The sequence below is a fragment of the Babylonia areolata genome, chromosome 18, assembly GCF_041734735.1.
Source record: "Babylonia areolata isolate BAREFJ2019XMU chromosome 18, ASM4173473v1, whole genome shotgun sequence".
NCBI classification, from domain to species: Eukaryota; Metazoa; Mollusca; class Gastropoda; order Neogastropoda; family Buccinidae; genus Babylonia; species Babylonia areolata.
In genome coordinates this window covers 29,514,601-29,531,312 of record NC_134893.1, presented here as the reverse complement: position 1 = coordinate 29,531,312, position 16,712 = coordinate 29,514,601, and the positions used below count along the sequence as shown (strand labels likewise).

At 43.3% G+C, this 16,712-nt stretch overlaps 1 protein-coding gene across 1 annotated transcript in view; it reads left to right on the top strand.

Annotated features, from left to right (window-relative positions):
• The first annotated feature begins 551 nt into the window (after positions 1-551).
• Positions 552-16,712, top strand: part of LOC143292217 (calpain-9-like) — a 67,825-nt gene continuing 51,664 nt past the window's right edge. The window contains exon 1 of the mRNA XM_076602403.1: positions 552-1,300. Within this exon, the coding sequence (XP_076458518.1) occupies positions 1,133-1,300 (168 nt within the window). The 5' untranslated portion in view covers positions 552-1,132. The remainder of the gene's footprint in view (positions 1,301-16,712) is intronic.

Below are 16,712 nucleotides of genomic sequence, written 5' to 3'. Positions count from 1 at the left end.
CTTCCATACCCAAATTCCCAAACCCTTCCCCAACCCGCCCGGCCGCTACACAGTCTCCATGCATTGTGATTCAAGTCAGTGTCAAAATATATGTCAGCACGATTACATTTTTTTCAGAACTCGCATGTTTCGCCCTCCTTCTACCCCCCACCCATGAAAACCCCATCAACGACCCCCCCCCCCACCCCCTCACTCTCCCTGCAACCGTGTCCTCTCTCCCCCGCAAGACAAACTTTTGACAAACATGACAAGCGAGGTCATAGGCCTGCCTGAGATTAGACAAACACATGAGAGCAACTAGACCAACCACTATTTCCCCCCAGAAATTATGTCGAGCAGCGAAGGCTTACAAATACCATACGTTGGTTTCCTCCATTCGCACATAAGCCTTGTAGTTGAAAAAACAACAACAAAAAAACAGCCTTTCTTACGCATGGTTGCTGTAAGATAGTGTGGGTGGTACATGGGGGAAGGGAAAGGTGGAGGAGGAGGAAGGTGACGAGGTGTGTGTGGGGGCGTTGTGAGAAGACAGCCGTAATCCTCATGTCAAGTCCGGGTGCCACTTCAGTTTATTTTTTCATCGTTTCTAGTAAGTTTTTGGAGACCTCTTTTCCTTGTCACAATTTGAAAGTTTGTTACACGGTGTGTTTTTAGTGCTGCTGCAGTCTTGAGATAGTAGTTATAACACGTGCGAGGCCCGGTTACAACTAAAAATCAGTCAGCCGCAGCACAGCAGGCGGTGGTCGATCAATAATACAGGCCTCAGCCATACACACACACACACACCACGCCGACGACAGGTCCTGGCTTCAGTTGTGAACGAACGAACGTAGCGACACACAGAGAGAAAGGCGGAGTGGAGACAGACATACAGAGTGAAGTGTGCGTTGTTCTGTTGCAAGCCGCCAAGTCTCTACCGTACGTATCGCGGCTGGGAACACGTTCGTGGTGTCTTCAGTGGTGTGACGTGGGCCGACCGACACCGGCACTGCTGTCTTCAGTCCTCAATGACTGGCTGACAGCGCTGACTGGACAAGTTTCAGTTCACTTCAGTCCTGGGACACACACACCCGGGAAACTGTTTTCAGTGGTGCACAGTCTTTACCGACACAAGTGACTGACCAACTTCACCATGTCTTCTCGAACCAGGAACCAGAAGGACTACCAAACGATTCTATCGGACCTGTTAGGGACGGGGGCTTTATATGCGGACCCTGATTTCCCTCCGGTGTCTACCTCCATGTATTTCGATGGGCGGATACCCAGCCGGTTGGGCCGGATCGTCTGGAAGCGACCACAGGTGAGTGCAAGCAGGACTCTTGAGACTGTGTCAGTCAAGCGTGCCGCCGTGCGGTCGTGCACACATACATCATTGATACCATACATACATACATTTGCACGCATATGTACGTCCACTTTCACTCAAACACATACATGTACACTGATCGTTGATACCATACATACATGCATTCGCATGTGTGTTGTACGTCCACTTTCAGTCAAACACACCCACATACACTCACGCACGCACACACATACAGTCACCACGCACACAAACACACAAACACTCACACACACACACACACGCACACACACACATGATGCACACGCACACACACACACACATTCAGTTGCACGCCAGCACGCGCGCAAGCACACACATACAGACAACACACGCACGCTCTCTCTCTGTCTCAATCTCCCCCACCCTCTCTCTCTCTTTCTCTATCTATCTATCTATATATATTATAGCCACATCCACATACCCATACCCCACTCTCCCCCCCCCCCCCCCCCCCAGACACCCAGTCCCGCCAATACATCCCTCAGTATTTAAACCGACACACACGCAAAACAACAACAACAACAACAAAACCCACACACCCAGGCTCCAGTGTACGTGTTTCTGGACAGACATTACACGGACGGGCAGGAGAATTATTACGGGTGCACATCACATGTCGCTTTTCCCTGCCCCGGCGCGCTGTGTTTTACTTTCCATGTGTTGTGTTGAATGAGACGGTCAGTCCTAAAATTTATACTGCAGATAACAGGCACGGCTTTGTTTCCTTTGTTTTTGATTGTCCACGGCTCCATGAGTCGCGGCAGTTTTCCTGAGCAACATTTTGTTCCTCCTTCCTCCTCCTCTCTCTCTCTCTCTCTCACTGTGTGTGTGTGTGTGTGTGTGTGTGTGTGTGTGTGTGTGTGTGTGTGTGTGTGTGTGTGAGCACTGTCACGGTGATATGTGTAGCTGCCTGAGTGCGCTCGTGTATGCTCTGATGGATGGGTTTCAGTACGTATAAATATGTGAGTGAATGTTCGCATGGCTGAGTGAGTAAGTAGGTTAGACACACACACACACACACACACACACACACACATACACACACACACAGAGAAAGAGAGAGAGAGAGAGAGAGAGAGAGAGAGAGACAGACAGACAGACAGAGACAGAGACAAAGACACAGAGAGAGAGAGATGTTTGGGTGCGTTCATGCGTGCGTATTTGTTTTCGCGGTGTATATGTACATAAAACGTATGTATGTATTTATAATGCAGTTATGTACATTAACGTATGTGCGTCAGTGTTTATGTGCGATAAAGTACGTGTGCACGTATACACGTAAGCACGCGTGTCCCACTCACCGTAGCATGCATGGACACGCTCTAGTCACGAGCGATGTCAGTTAATCCGACACGACTTTTCGCCACTTTGATCAGTCTTCTCGCGCCGTAACGTAAAACGCGCGTGAAAACGGCCGCAACAGCTTAGTGACGACGATCACAGACAACTCGTAACGATCAACAGACGATCTGATACGGTTACACACAATCTGTTACCCCCAACAGACAATCCGTTACGGTCACAGACAACCAGTTACGACCAGTCACAGATCACCTCACAGACAAGCCCGCCAAGCTCAAACATTCAACCTCACGGACAAAACCAGTACTGTCACAGGGAAGCCCAGTGCGAGCACACACAATTATACGATCACACACAAACCGCCTTAATTATGACCACAGACTATATACGATCACAGACAAACCGCCTTAATTACGACCACAGACTATATACGATCACAGACAAACCGCCTTAATTACGACCACAGAATATATACGATCACAGACAAACCGCTTTAATTACGACCACAGACTATATACGATCACAGACAAACCGCTTTAATTACGACCACAGATTATAGACGATCACAGACAAACCGCCTTGATTACGACCACAGACTATATACGATCACAGACTCACTGAGTACGACCACAGACAATCATGTTACGACCACAATCAAATCCTGTCATTACGACCACAATCAAATCCTGTCATTACGACCACACTCAAATCCTGTCATTACGACCACAGTCAAATCCTGTCATTACGATCACACTCAAATCCTGTCATTACGACCACAGTCAAATCCTGTCATTACGATCACAGTCAAATCCTGTCATTACGATCATCCTGTCATTACGATCACAGTCAAATCCTATCATTACGATCACAGGCAAACGCAGAACTTAATTAAGATCTCAGGCATACAAATTACGACCACAAACAATGTACGATCACATACAAACAAGTTACGTTCACATACAAACAAGTTACGTTCACAGACAAACATATATAGCTACGTTCACTGACAACAGACAAACAAGTTACGCTCACAAACATAGCTACGTTCACAGACAAACACAGCTACGTTCACAGACAAACAAGTTTCGATCGCAAACAAACAAGTTACGATCGCAGACAAACAAGTTACGTTCACAGACAAACATAGCTACGTTCACAGACAAACAAGTTACGATCGCAGACAAACAAGTTACGCTCACAGACAAACATAGCTACGTTCACAGACAAACACAGCTACGTTCACAGACAAACAAGTTACGATCACAGACAAACAAGTTGCGTTCACAGACAAACATAGCTACGTTCACAGACAAACAAGTTACGATCGAAGACAAACAAGTTACGTTCACAGACAAACCCCGTAATTACGATGACAGACAGACAGACACAGACAGATAACTCATCACGTAGGATCGTATTGAGAACGACTTGAGCTGGCATCAACTGTCGTGGCCGTGACTGGCAGTGGTAGATCCGATTGATAGCGGCCGGTGATCGATGGATTAGTACTGTGTCAGTGTCAGTGGCAGTGGCAGTGGCAGTAGCAGTGGGCCTGATGCACGTGCCCCAACACCCCAGTAATAACTGACGACGACTTATATTTGGGGGGTCGATCGAACTCTCTTTGTGCCGTGTGTGTGTGTGTGTGTGTGTGTGTGTGTGTGTGTGTGTGTGTGTGTGTGTGTGTACAAACACAGAAGCATGCTCATATGCACATATATCTATATATATACGTATGAACTGATGTAAGTATGTACACACACACACACACACATACACCCCCCCCACACACGCACGCATGCACACACACACACACGCACGCACACTCACAGACACAGACAGAAACAAACACACAGACACAGACTGAAGTGTGCTGCATGAAATCCTGAAATCCTGCCTCTATGTGTTCATCATACCTTGTTTCTGACTCTCCTCCCCCACCGCCCCCTTCTCCTTCTCCCCCTCTTCTCTGTCTGTCTGCCTCACCCCCCCTCTCTCTCTCTCTTTCTTTCCCGCTCTCTCATTCTCTGTTTGTCTGTCTGTCTTTCTGCCTGACTTTATCCGTGTGTCTCACTGTTTATGTCTATGTTTCTCACGCTGTCTATCTGTCTGTCTCTGTTTAGTTAATTTAGGCCGTTTATATATATATATATATATATATATATATATATATATATATATATATATATATATATATATATATATATATATATAAAGTCTTTTTCTCTGTCTGTCTCTGTCTCTCTAACATTCTTTGTTCTCTCTCTCTGTCTGTTTGTCTGTCTCTGTCTCTCTCAACGTACAAGATAGAACCTTACATTGGAATAAAAAATGTAAAGATATGTAAAGAGTGCTTTAAGCAAATTTAGATTCGGTGTCTCTGATATTGCTTGCCATTGTTTTAGATACAGAAACGAAAGTGAACAGGAACTTGTGTGTCGCTTGTGCAATCAGGCTGAAGAAGACGAAATCCATTTTTTTGTTTTGTTGCCCTGCTTTTCATGATCTCAGTGTGAAAATTCATTCGAAGTATTATACAGAACCATGTCATTTTAGGCTAAATATGTTGTTGTTAACTAGAAATGAGACAGGTCATTTTAATTCAGGTATGTGTATTTATGAAGCAAACAAAAGGCTACGCACTGCAGTCTCTTTAATATTCGTTTGCAGACCTTACGTGTGTTAACTGTTACCTTTGTCAGGCAGTGAGAATCATGTAGTATGTTCTTTTGTATTAGCCCCTTCAGTATGGGGCCAAGGCCTTATCTGAACAAACATTCATGTTCATGTTCATGTTTTCTCTCTCTCCCTTTCCTTCCCATTTCCCCTCAGTCTCCTTTCTGTCTCTGTCAGCCTTTATCTCTAATCTCAAGTACCTGTTTGCATACACGATATTCCAGCACACACACACATACACACATACATGGGGTAACACCATAGATATATATTATAGAGTGGGTGACACTCGCCAACTAACCTGGTCAGACAAATACATTAACGGCTGAATCTTTGAGGACTTTGTTTCGTGATGGGCAGAATCTTTGAGGACTTTGTTTCGTGATGTCCCTCCGTGGACGCTGATGGACTTCTTGAAAGAAGTGAACATTTTTAATCGGATTTGGTTTTAAACTTAGGAAGGTTTTTAAACTTTGAGTGGAAAGCTTGCGCAGTCACTGGCTTTTATTGTGCTTTTTTTCTATTTCTTTTTTTTACGGCCCTTGACTTGAAGTAGATGTGAACGTGGCGATTGCCTTGCGATGGCCTTAGTGGTCGGCGATGCTCTAAGCACCATAATTTGATTTGGCTCAGTGAGAACCGCAGATCAGTATGGAGTGCCGTGATTGCCTCATGCGTTCAACTAACAACTGACGCAGGAGCATCATGTTCTCATTTTTTGCAAAGTGATTTCTTCCTCTCCTCCTCCGTCGTCTTAACGTCTTGATTAATGCATTTCTTAAAACAAACGAAAGTTGTACGGTACGCATACGCACGCGCGCACATGACGGAAGATTTGTCAACCAAAGAATGTGTTGACTAAACCATTTCAACGCCGCACGGGTGTAAAGTTAACAACACCTGCAACACATAACACTGGACTTGAAAGTGATTCATTGCCCGCAAAGGCAACTCAACGCAGCGTGTAAAGGTGGCTTGCTGTGAGAGACAGACAATGCACCGGGCTACGGATGGCAAGTTATTGCCATATAATCCCCGCTCTTTACATTACGTTGCTTTTTTTTTTCTTTTCCACTCTTTGCTGCGCTCTCTGCACAATGTGCACGCTGTGTTCGAAGCATGATATACAGACACCGCATCCTCGCGTTCAGTGCACGCGCATGCATATCATGTTATGTGCAAATGCACTGACGTGTGAGTCCGCGTGCACTGAGACACATGGGTGATTGACGCGAGCGCGCACACATACTTTCACTCGTGTGGACACTGACACACACTCTGACACACACACTCACAGAAGAACGCGCGCGCGCGTGTGTGTGTGTGTGCGTGTGTGCTCGCGCGTGTGCAGTGTGTGTGTGTGTGTGTGTGTGTGTGTGTGTGTGTGTGTGTGTGTGTGAACCACCGTGAACCAGACACGCCGGCTGAACACGATACGGCATATTTTGTAGGACAAGGGTGTACTTTAGGTATATATATATATGTGTGTGTGTGTGTGTGTGTGTGTGTGTGTGTGTGTTTAAGAAGGCAGGTAGAACTGCCGAAGCCGGGTATGGCATGGTGCTGATGAGTCATGCTCCAAGACACGTCACTCTGTCCTGAGAAGTTTTGCAGGCACTCCCATCGGGGAGCGTTCGTACACACTACGCCGTGTTACTGTGCCTGTTTGCACGCTGTTCGTACACACTACGCCGTGTTACTGTGCCTGTTTGCACGCTGTTCGTACACACTACGCCGTGTTACTGTGCCTGTTGCACACTGTTCGTACACACTACGCCGTGTTACTGTGCCTGTTTGCACGCTGTTCGTACACACTACGCCGTGTTACTGTGCCTGTTGCACGCTGTTCGTACACACTACGCCGTGTTACTGTGCCTGTTTGCACGCTGTTCGTACACACTACGCCGTGTTACTGTGCCTGTTGCACGCTGTTCGTACACACTACGCCGTGTTACTGTGCCTGTTTGCACGCTGTTCGTACACACTACGCCGTGTTACTGTGCCTGTTTGCACGCTGTTCGTACACACTACGCCGTGTTACTGTGCCTGTTTGCACGCTGTTCGTACACACTACGCCGTGTTACTGTGCCTGTTTGCACGCTGTTCGTACACACTACGCCGTGTTACTGTGCCTGTTGCACACTGTTCGTACACACTACGCCGTGTTACTGTGCCTGTTTGCACGCTGTTCGTACACACTACGCCGTGTTACTGTGCCTGTTTGCACGCTGTTCGTACACACTACGCCGTGTTACTGTGCCTGTTTGCACGCTGTTCGTACACACTACGCCGTGTTACTGTGCCTGTTGCACACAACCGGCCACATACACAAACACACACACCCTAAACACACACACACGAACCGAACGCGCACACACGCGTGAGATTGCATTATGTGCACACACACACACACACACACACACACACACACACACACTCTCTCTCTCTCTCTCTCTCTCTCTCTCTCAGCGTCCTCTTTCGTAGATAGATTAACAAAGAAAGGTGGGGTGAGACAGAAAGAGACAGAGGCAACACGAGTTACAGTGATCGAGAGAGACTGTCGATGTTATATGATAGCTGTCACAGTGTTTAAAAAAAAAAAAGCTCCAATGGATTACTCCCAAGGTAAAGACACACGCAGTGAAGAGGCAGTCAAGTCAAAAGCCAGCTGTCAAAGTCAGGCATGCGTAGCGGCTCTTACTCCAAGCGTGTTTGACAGCTCAAAAACAGTCATGAGCTACGGCGTTTTTAACATGTATCTCTCTCTCTCTCTCTCTCTCTCTCTGTCAGTGTGTGTGTGTGTGTGTGTGTGTGGTAAACTTGCTATCGCCGCAATCACACTGCAACATTTAGCCGTTTTCTCTGGCTCTAGATAGATGTACATTTAGCCGGTTACACAGGGCTCAGCCAATACTAGTAGATCTATAAAGTCCATTCATAGTATTGATTTTAGTATTTACCGAAAAAGACCACTTGGGCGAATGAACATAGTGATAGCCCTGTACACTGAGAGTAAAACACACAAGCTTTTTATGTATTGAGTATAATTTCAAAATGTAATGTTTAAGATGAGAAAGATCAGTTTAAAGCAAATTAAGCCCACTAGCATTAATTACAGATTAATTTCACTTTTTTACTATCTGTACCAAAGACATGCAAAATAAATATAACTTCCATGCTTAGCAAAAGAAGTTCCTGTTTGAACAAAAAATGATAAAAATGACTGCTTTTGTTGTTGTGTCAGAATATCAGATCAAAGTGCCAAGTTTAGAGAATAAAAAAATATAAATATAACAGTAAATTCAGTTTGCATATAATTTGGCTTCTTATATATATATATTTTTTTTTTTTTGTGCCCATCCCAGAGGTGCAATATTGTATGAAGCAAGATGAATGGAAAGAACTGAATTTTTCCTATTTTTACGCCAAATTTGGTGTCAACTGACAAAGTATTTGCAGAGAAAATGGCAATGTTAAAGTTTACCACGGACACACACACAACACAACACACACACACACACACACACACACAACCGAACACCGGGTTAAAACATACTCACTTTGTTTACACAAGTGAGTCAAAAATCATCAAACATATCTAATACATGCATCATGTCCTGCTGATCTGTCAATAATAAAGTTACATCATCTGCGTAAAGTGCAGTTTTAATCAGATTAACTAGCTGTGTGATGTTTAACCATTATATACGAACGAGCTCCCCCTTACCCCATTCTTCCCCCCCCCCCCCCCCCCCCCCCCACTGTTCATATTCCTGGTTTGTTGTATGTGTCTCCTGCAAACAAACAATATCATATTTTTTTTTCTTTTAGATGTTTAAATAACGATCTTCTTTTCCAACGCGAGCGCAAGCCCCGTGTATTGAGTGAAAAAAAACCCTGTAGTCCGGAATCACAAACCATACGAAAAGTCCGATATCACGGCCGTTTCCGAGTCCGATCACAAGCCCATTGCCGTGGTCCATATAACGCGCGTTAATCGTTCCCGTTGGGTCAGTCCGGCACAAACAGTGAAGCTTCACCCACCCTCACTTTCTCTTTGAACTGTTGACAACGAGCGTGCAAGGGAGGGCCGCGAGTACGTGAGCTTTTTGACTCACTTGTGTAAACAAAGTGAGTCTATGTTTTAACCCGGTGTTCGCTTGTGTGTGTGTGTGTGTGTGTGTGTGGGGGGGGGGGGGGTAAACTTTAACATTGCCATTTTCTCTGCAAATATTTTGTCAGTTGACACCAAATTTGGCATAAAAATAGGAAAAATTTAGTTCTTTCCAGTCATCTTGCTTAAAACAATATTGCACCTCTGGGATGGGCACAAAAAGAAAAAAAAAGACAAAAAAGACGCCAAATCATATGCAAACTGAATTTACTGTTAAATTTATATTTTTTTTATTCTCTAAACTTGGCACTTTGATCTGATATTCTGACACAACAAGAGCAGTCATTTTTATCATTTTTTTGTTCAAACAGGAACTTCTTTTGCTAAGCATGGAAGTTATATTTATTTTGCATGTCTTTGGTGCAGATAGTAAAAAAGTGAAACTAATCTGTAATTAATGCTAGGGGGCTTAATTTGCTTTAAACTGATCTTTCTCATCTTAAACATTACATTTTGAAATTATACTCAATACATAAAAAGCTTGTGTTTTTTACTCTCAGTGTACAGGGCTTTCACTGTGTTCATTCGCCCAAGTGGTCTTTTTCGGAAAGTACTAAAAATCAACATGACGAGTGGACTTTATAGATCTATTGGCTGAGTCCTGAAGGTCATGGGCAAAAATCAATTGCGTACACATATTTATACATATTCAAAGCGCGTGCTCATATTCTTCGAGAACGCGAACGACGCCATTTTGTTTCAAGTTGTTGATCTGCCCGTTCAATCCTATATTCAATGGACAATACACGATAACATGTGATGGAAAGTTGGCGAAGGAGACCGTTAAATATTTATTCAGAGAAAGATTTGTGAACGCCTCATCACTTAGTGGATTAGGCCCCCAAACTACCATAAAAATATCCACAGAATCAGTTGGATTTCAAAGTTAAAAATGATAAACCATGAGAGTTAATACCCTTGAATTGATAAAACGTAAAAATTTCCAGTCTTGACTTTCCTCAAAATGAAGTCCTTTTCACTTCATACGACGTTTAGAAGTACTTGTACTTCATGGCTCTACGTGTTATTAGTTTAACAAAATACTCAATTTTCATATCAACTTTAAAGCTATAAAACTAGAATGAACATAAAAGAGAAATTGAATCAACCATGTCAACCGGGTGTAACTAAACTTGTACATCTATCTAGATCCAGAGAAAACGGCAAAATGTTGCAGTGTGATTGCGGCGATAGCCACGTCTCCTTTACCGCGGACTTAAAAAGAATTTTTAATTGCCCTTAAAGATTTTTTGAATGCCCAAGATACACCAGAATAATATGATTTAAACAGCGTTCTCACTGCGAATACCGCAATCGATTTATTGCCCTTTAAAAAAGCATGTGTAAATGTTATATTTTCGAACGTCAGCTAAGGAGCCACGATAGTGTAATGGGTAAGACAATTTCTTCTCACCCGAACACGCGGGGTTCGAATCTGCCGTTAGGACTTTTTTTTCTTTTTTTCCTTTAACCCGAAGCTTTATAATAACAAATACAGAACACATTTTAACGATTAGACTTTTAAAAAAAGTGTATCACAAGTGAGTCTTGAAGGCCTTGCCTCTCTTGTTTTGTTTTGTTTCGTCACGTGTAGGGGAATCCCCGTCACCTGACCTTTGACGTTTATTGCCGGTGTTACTCGTGATTAATTTTGTTCCCTCTGGCGAGTACCGGATTGCCGAATCTTTTTTTCCCTGTGTTGGTGAGGACGAACCTGTGTCTCATACAGTACCACCCATAACACCGCCCAGAGAAAACTGTGGCTCGGGAATTATGTCCGTCTGAGAATCTTCGAATACGTCTCCTGCATCCTCGGACAAGGATTTTTCCAACTGTTCAACCTCTATCTGCTCGTCCTCCTCCGGCTGACGTACTCCTGCTGGCTGCTCCCCCGTCTCCTCACCACCTGTCTCCACCTCAGGGACAGGCTGCAGGCAGTTGGAGCAAACCATGCTCCGGGCGACTTTCGGCTTCTCCTTGTGGTACAGGCGGGCAGAGAAGCTGCCCACCTTGACAAACCTGTCCAACAGAACAGCAGGGCAGTTAATGAGCACACAGCGCCACCCTGTAACAAAACGGGTTAGTTTACCGTCTTTGTTCCAGATCTTCTCCATGAGGAGAGGCGATCTGAGGACACAACCCAGTCTCACAAGAGCATTATCTATGTCATCGTTTGACACAGTTACTGGGAGATCTGAAACAAACAGTTTGGTTACAGACACTTCATCACCATTACTCCCTCTCAGAATGAAGGTTTTTGTCGTGGAGACACACATTGCAATTGTTCACCACAATCCTCTCGATCAACAGTTGATTTCTGGCAGCTCGGGTCAAGGTGTAAATCCTTCACAAGCCTTAAATACACTGTGCACCATACACTGTTTCTTTGCCAGACACTGTCGCTGCTGTCAAACAAATAGCTAACACAGGAAAGCTTTCACTGGTAGGAAAGAAAGTTTTGTCAACAAACGGCAAGCCTTTCTGTTAAAAAAAAATCTGGTTCCCCGTGCTGCTGGGAAGCCATTGTCAAGGCTGAACAGACAATAAAAAACAATAACAACAAAATCCCCGGGAGGGTGTGTGTGTGTTGAACCTGGACACACACACACACACACACACACACGCACACAAAAGAAAAAAAAAGAGGAACCATGTCTTGCGATCACTTGTTGCACGTGCAAAAGAGAAGAAACACAAATACGTACCCAGCCATGGCGTCCAAAAAGGAGAAGAAACCTATAAACATACCACAGAGACAAAACAACAACAACAACAAAAAAAAAAACCCAACATATATTATCCACGTCTCACCACCAACTACCTCCAAACTTCACACCCTGAAAAGTAGTGATACTACTGAAGAACTGGTCGCAAAATTTCCATCAGAAAACCACCACAACCGACAAAAAGAAGAAAAAACAACAGAGCCCACAAAACACAAAACGTCCACTCTGCATCGAGTGCTCACCGGAAGTCATTATTATCATCGTTATTGTTGTTGTTGTTGTTGTTGGCAGCGACATTTACGTTTCGCTACACACACACACACACACACACACAAACAAACACACACACACACGGATGTAGTAATCAAGACCTGACGAGGAAAGAATTATTACTCCAGCGGGAAGTAAGGAGAAAAAAAAAAGAAAAAAGAAAAAAGAAAAAAAAGGGCAAGGAAAACACTGCTCATCGAAACTGAAAAAGCCGGTCACCATAGGAAACATAGGCGTGCACTTGACGACGCTGCCACCTTCACCAGGATTTCCCTTTAGTTTAGTGCAAACAGTGTCAGCTTCAATCAGGGGTCAAAGTGTGTGTCGGGGATTGATCCACACACTCCTATACAAAAAATTTATCTGTAAACTAAGTATGTATATAAAAAAAAGGGGAAAAGAAAATAAGGGGGGAAATAGAGGACAGGGGCTGGGGGGGGGGGGGGGGGGGGGAGGGCTGGGGGGGGGATCATACTCTTGATCCGGCCAATGCGCTGAATGCCTTTTACTATTGTTGACATCATTATTGATACTTATATATAGCGCCTATCTCTCGGTCAAAGATTAAACTCTTAGCGCTTTACAAACACTGCATTTGCACAACAGTCTACCTAGCTGGTAGAGCCAACTGACTTTCTGTGAAGTTCCAGCCACGTGCACACATTAACATATATATCTATATCTATATATATATCTATCTATATATATATATATATATGCAAATGTATATGCATGTATGTATATATATATATATATATATATATATATATATATATATATGTATGTATTGGAGTGAGTTTTTCTTAAGAAGTTTTGCCAGGGACAACCGTTTTATTCTTTGACATGTGCTATGTGCACACAGCATACTGAACCACGGTTTATCGTCTTATCCGAATGACTAACGTACAGACCACCACTCAAGGCCTATTTGAGAAGCGGGGGGATACTGGCGAGAGCATACCAAACTCTCTCTCTTATATATATATATATATATATATATATATATATGAGAGAGAGAGAGAGAGAGAGAGAGAGAGAGATAAATAGATAGATAGAGAGAGAGAGAGAGAGAGAGAGAGAGAGAGAGAGAGAAGACAAAATTCTTTATTTCGAGGATAACAGATAAGCACTGGTGTGCTTTTTTACATCCAGTCCCCGCCCTGAATAGGGTCTATACTACACAATACTAAATAAAATTAAAGCATGGTGTTAGTAGAAATACATAACAGAGGAGAAAAAATCAAAAAAGTTATCTTTAAAAAAAAGAAAAAAAGACACCCCCCGAGACCCCCTCCCTACACACACACATGGCATTCAGGCACAAGCATGGTGTTAGTAAAATACATGGGAAAAAAATGAACAAAATGAAAGAAACAAACTCACAAAACACACACCGCACCACAGACCAGAATGGGGGATTGAGGGTGAGGGAAGTTCTCAGTCAACCATACACACTTGACAAACACTATCATTAAAATGAACGATTTATATAACACATTATGGCATAAGGTGGGAAAGGCAATGTTTTTTGAAAGTGGTTGGGCAATGGTGTTGTTTAATTGTTTCTGGGAGTGAGTTCCACAGCGTGGCGCCTGAGTAAACCAGACTGGATTTGAACAAGTCAGTTCTTCGGATTAGGATGTGGACTTTGGGGGGGTTCCTTGATGAATTTACAGAAAGTTGGCTGTTAATGTTGGTGGTGCATTACCAGCCATAATCTTTTGCATCATGATTCCTTTATGGTACTCTAATCTACGGATTAGTGGGAGAATATTCGCTTGTTTATAGTCTGAGTCTGAAAGGGAAGTCTTTTCAAGGAGTACCAGCTTGAGCCCCCGTTTATGAAGATTCTGTAATGGCTTCATGGTGTTCGCACTTGCGGAGTCACATAGTGTTGATGCATAATCTATTGTAGACTGGATATGTGCTTGAAAAACTAATTTCCGTGAGTGAAGGTCAAGGAAATGTTTGATTTTGGATAGTTGATGGGTTTTCTGGGCTGTCTTTTTGCAAAGGGAATTTATGTGAGGATTCCAAGTGAGATTGTTGTCAATCATGATCCCCAGAACTTTATGATCACTGACCTGTTCAATAGGTTCGCCTTTAATTTTTGGATGGAAGGAAAATTATATATACTGTTTTGCCTCTTTTGTCTGGTTGTGATTAACATGCATTTTGTTTTTTGTGGGTGAAGAGACATGTGGATTAGTTTGGTCCATCTAATGAGCTCATCAGTATTTTATTGTAAGTCTTTTGCAAGAGCGACAATGTCAGTATGAGAAGTGTGGATTGTTGTTGTATCATCCGCAAAAAGTTCGCAGACGGATTTAATATGGAGCGGTAGGTCGTTTATGTATACTGAGAAAAGTAAAGGACCAAGAATAGACCCCTGAGGAATGCCATAATCAAGTGTTGTTGGTGCGGAGACTGATGTACTCATTGTCACGCATTGTTGTCTGTTTGTCATATAGGATTTAAGAAAACTATTGACAGACCATAATAGTTCAAGTTTTCTAAGAGGTTGTGGTCTATCACATCAAACGCTTGAGAGAGAGAGAGAGAGAGAGAGAGAGAGAGAGAGCGTAGTAAAAAACAAGCTGTTTACCTACAAGCAGCGTTAATGACGCTCTAGACTTTCAGGTTTTTTTGCACGCGTGCTTCTTTCTTTTCTTCTTCTTCTTCTTCTGTGTGCGTTACATATGTTTTATAGAACCGCTCGCACTGAACTTAACATTCCCGCGATTTCCAGACAGGTCTGGAAGAAGGGCTGAGAAAACAAGAAAAAAAGAAAGAAAGAAAAAAAAGGCAGCTGGAGTAGATGGCAGAACTGGCTGCAAGCTGGCGAGGTAAACACACCCCGAATCCCGCCCTGAGCTAGGCCGTCAGGTAAGCATGACACCAGCTTCTGGTAGGTTCGCAGGGCGGCGTGTTCTGGTAGACTTGTCTTCACCCCCTCTCCCCAACCCCAACCCCACAACTTGCCACGGAGGTACTATTATCTTAATACATGATATGTCGTAATCGATGAGCAATGTCCAAGTTAATTAGGACTTCTTTTTTTTTTACATTCATTTTTGTTTTAATTTAATTTTTTTTAAAGATTAGAATGATACAAGTTTGTTTTTAACTATTGAGAAAAAAGTAGAAGAAGAAGAAGAAGAAGAAAAACAACAACAACAAAAAACAACAACAACAAATACCCCCCCCCCCTCCCCAAGACAACAACAACAACAACAAAAAACAACCAACCAACCAAACAAACACCCTCCCGCCGCCCCCCCCCCCCCCCCGGCCCTCCCCCCCCACCCCCCCACAAAAACCCGAACAAAAACAAACAACAACAAACAACAGCAACAACAACAACAATGATAATTATAATAATAAAAAGTTAAAGCCATTCAGTGCCAGGGAAAAACATTAGAAAGTGGTATTTCAAGTCCCAAATCAATACCCAGGACGATCAGCCTAAACTGACACAATGGTATGGAGCCATTCCACTCTGGATAAAAATGTGTGATTTTTCAGCCTCCATAGGTATTTCTCCTTCTTTTGGTGATGTCATCAGTGATGTTGCTATGTACGTAGGTTATACGTATTACGGCACTGAAGGGGTATTAAAATATTCATGGTACACTTAGGTCCATTCTCGTCATGCAAACAACGGTCGCAGTGGTATCAGTCGGGTATATATATGAATATCACACTAATATAGTCTTTCAATGCTGCTTTTGGTGAGTGACTTGTAACTGTGCCGCATGTAAAAAACAACAAAAAAACCCAACAACCCAACTTGAATCAACAGTCGTCATGTTTGTTTTGGCAAAACAGTTTGTTTTTTTTCTGATGCAGACTTCGCTTGTCTGTTTGGCAGCAATGATGCCGCCACTCGCACTGCAACTACGGGTCTGTTAAAGACATTGAGATGGAATCGGGTGCCGAGCAAAGGGGACAGTTTCAGGATTACGGGAAGAGAGAGTGAGGGGAGGGAGGGACTGTTCTGAGTTTAAGAAAATTTTTTTTAAAGAGTGATATCTCTTGGTATGCTGTTTTTGAAATTCCAGTGTTTTTTTTTCTTCTCACAGACATTTTTTCTGAATAAAAACAAACGCGAATTATTGCTGTTTGATTTGTTTGAAGACTAAAACTACCAGCACATGTGGTTATTTGCCCGGTACAGGGCGACTGCTACCACTACCACTACTGCTGCTGTTTCTACTGC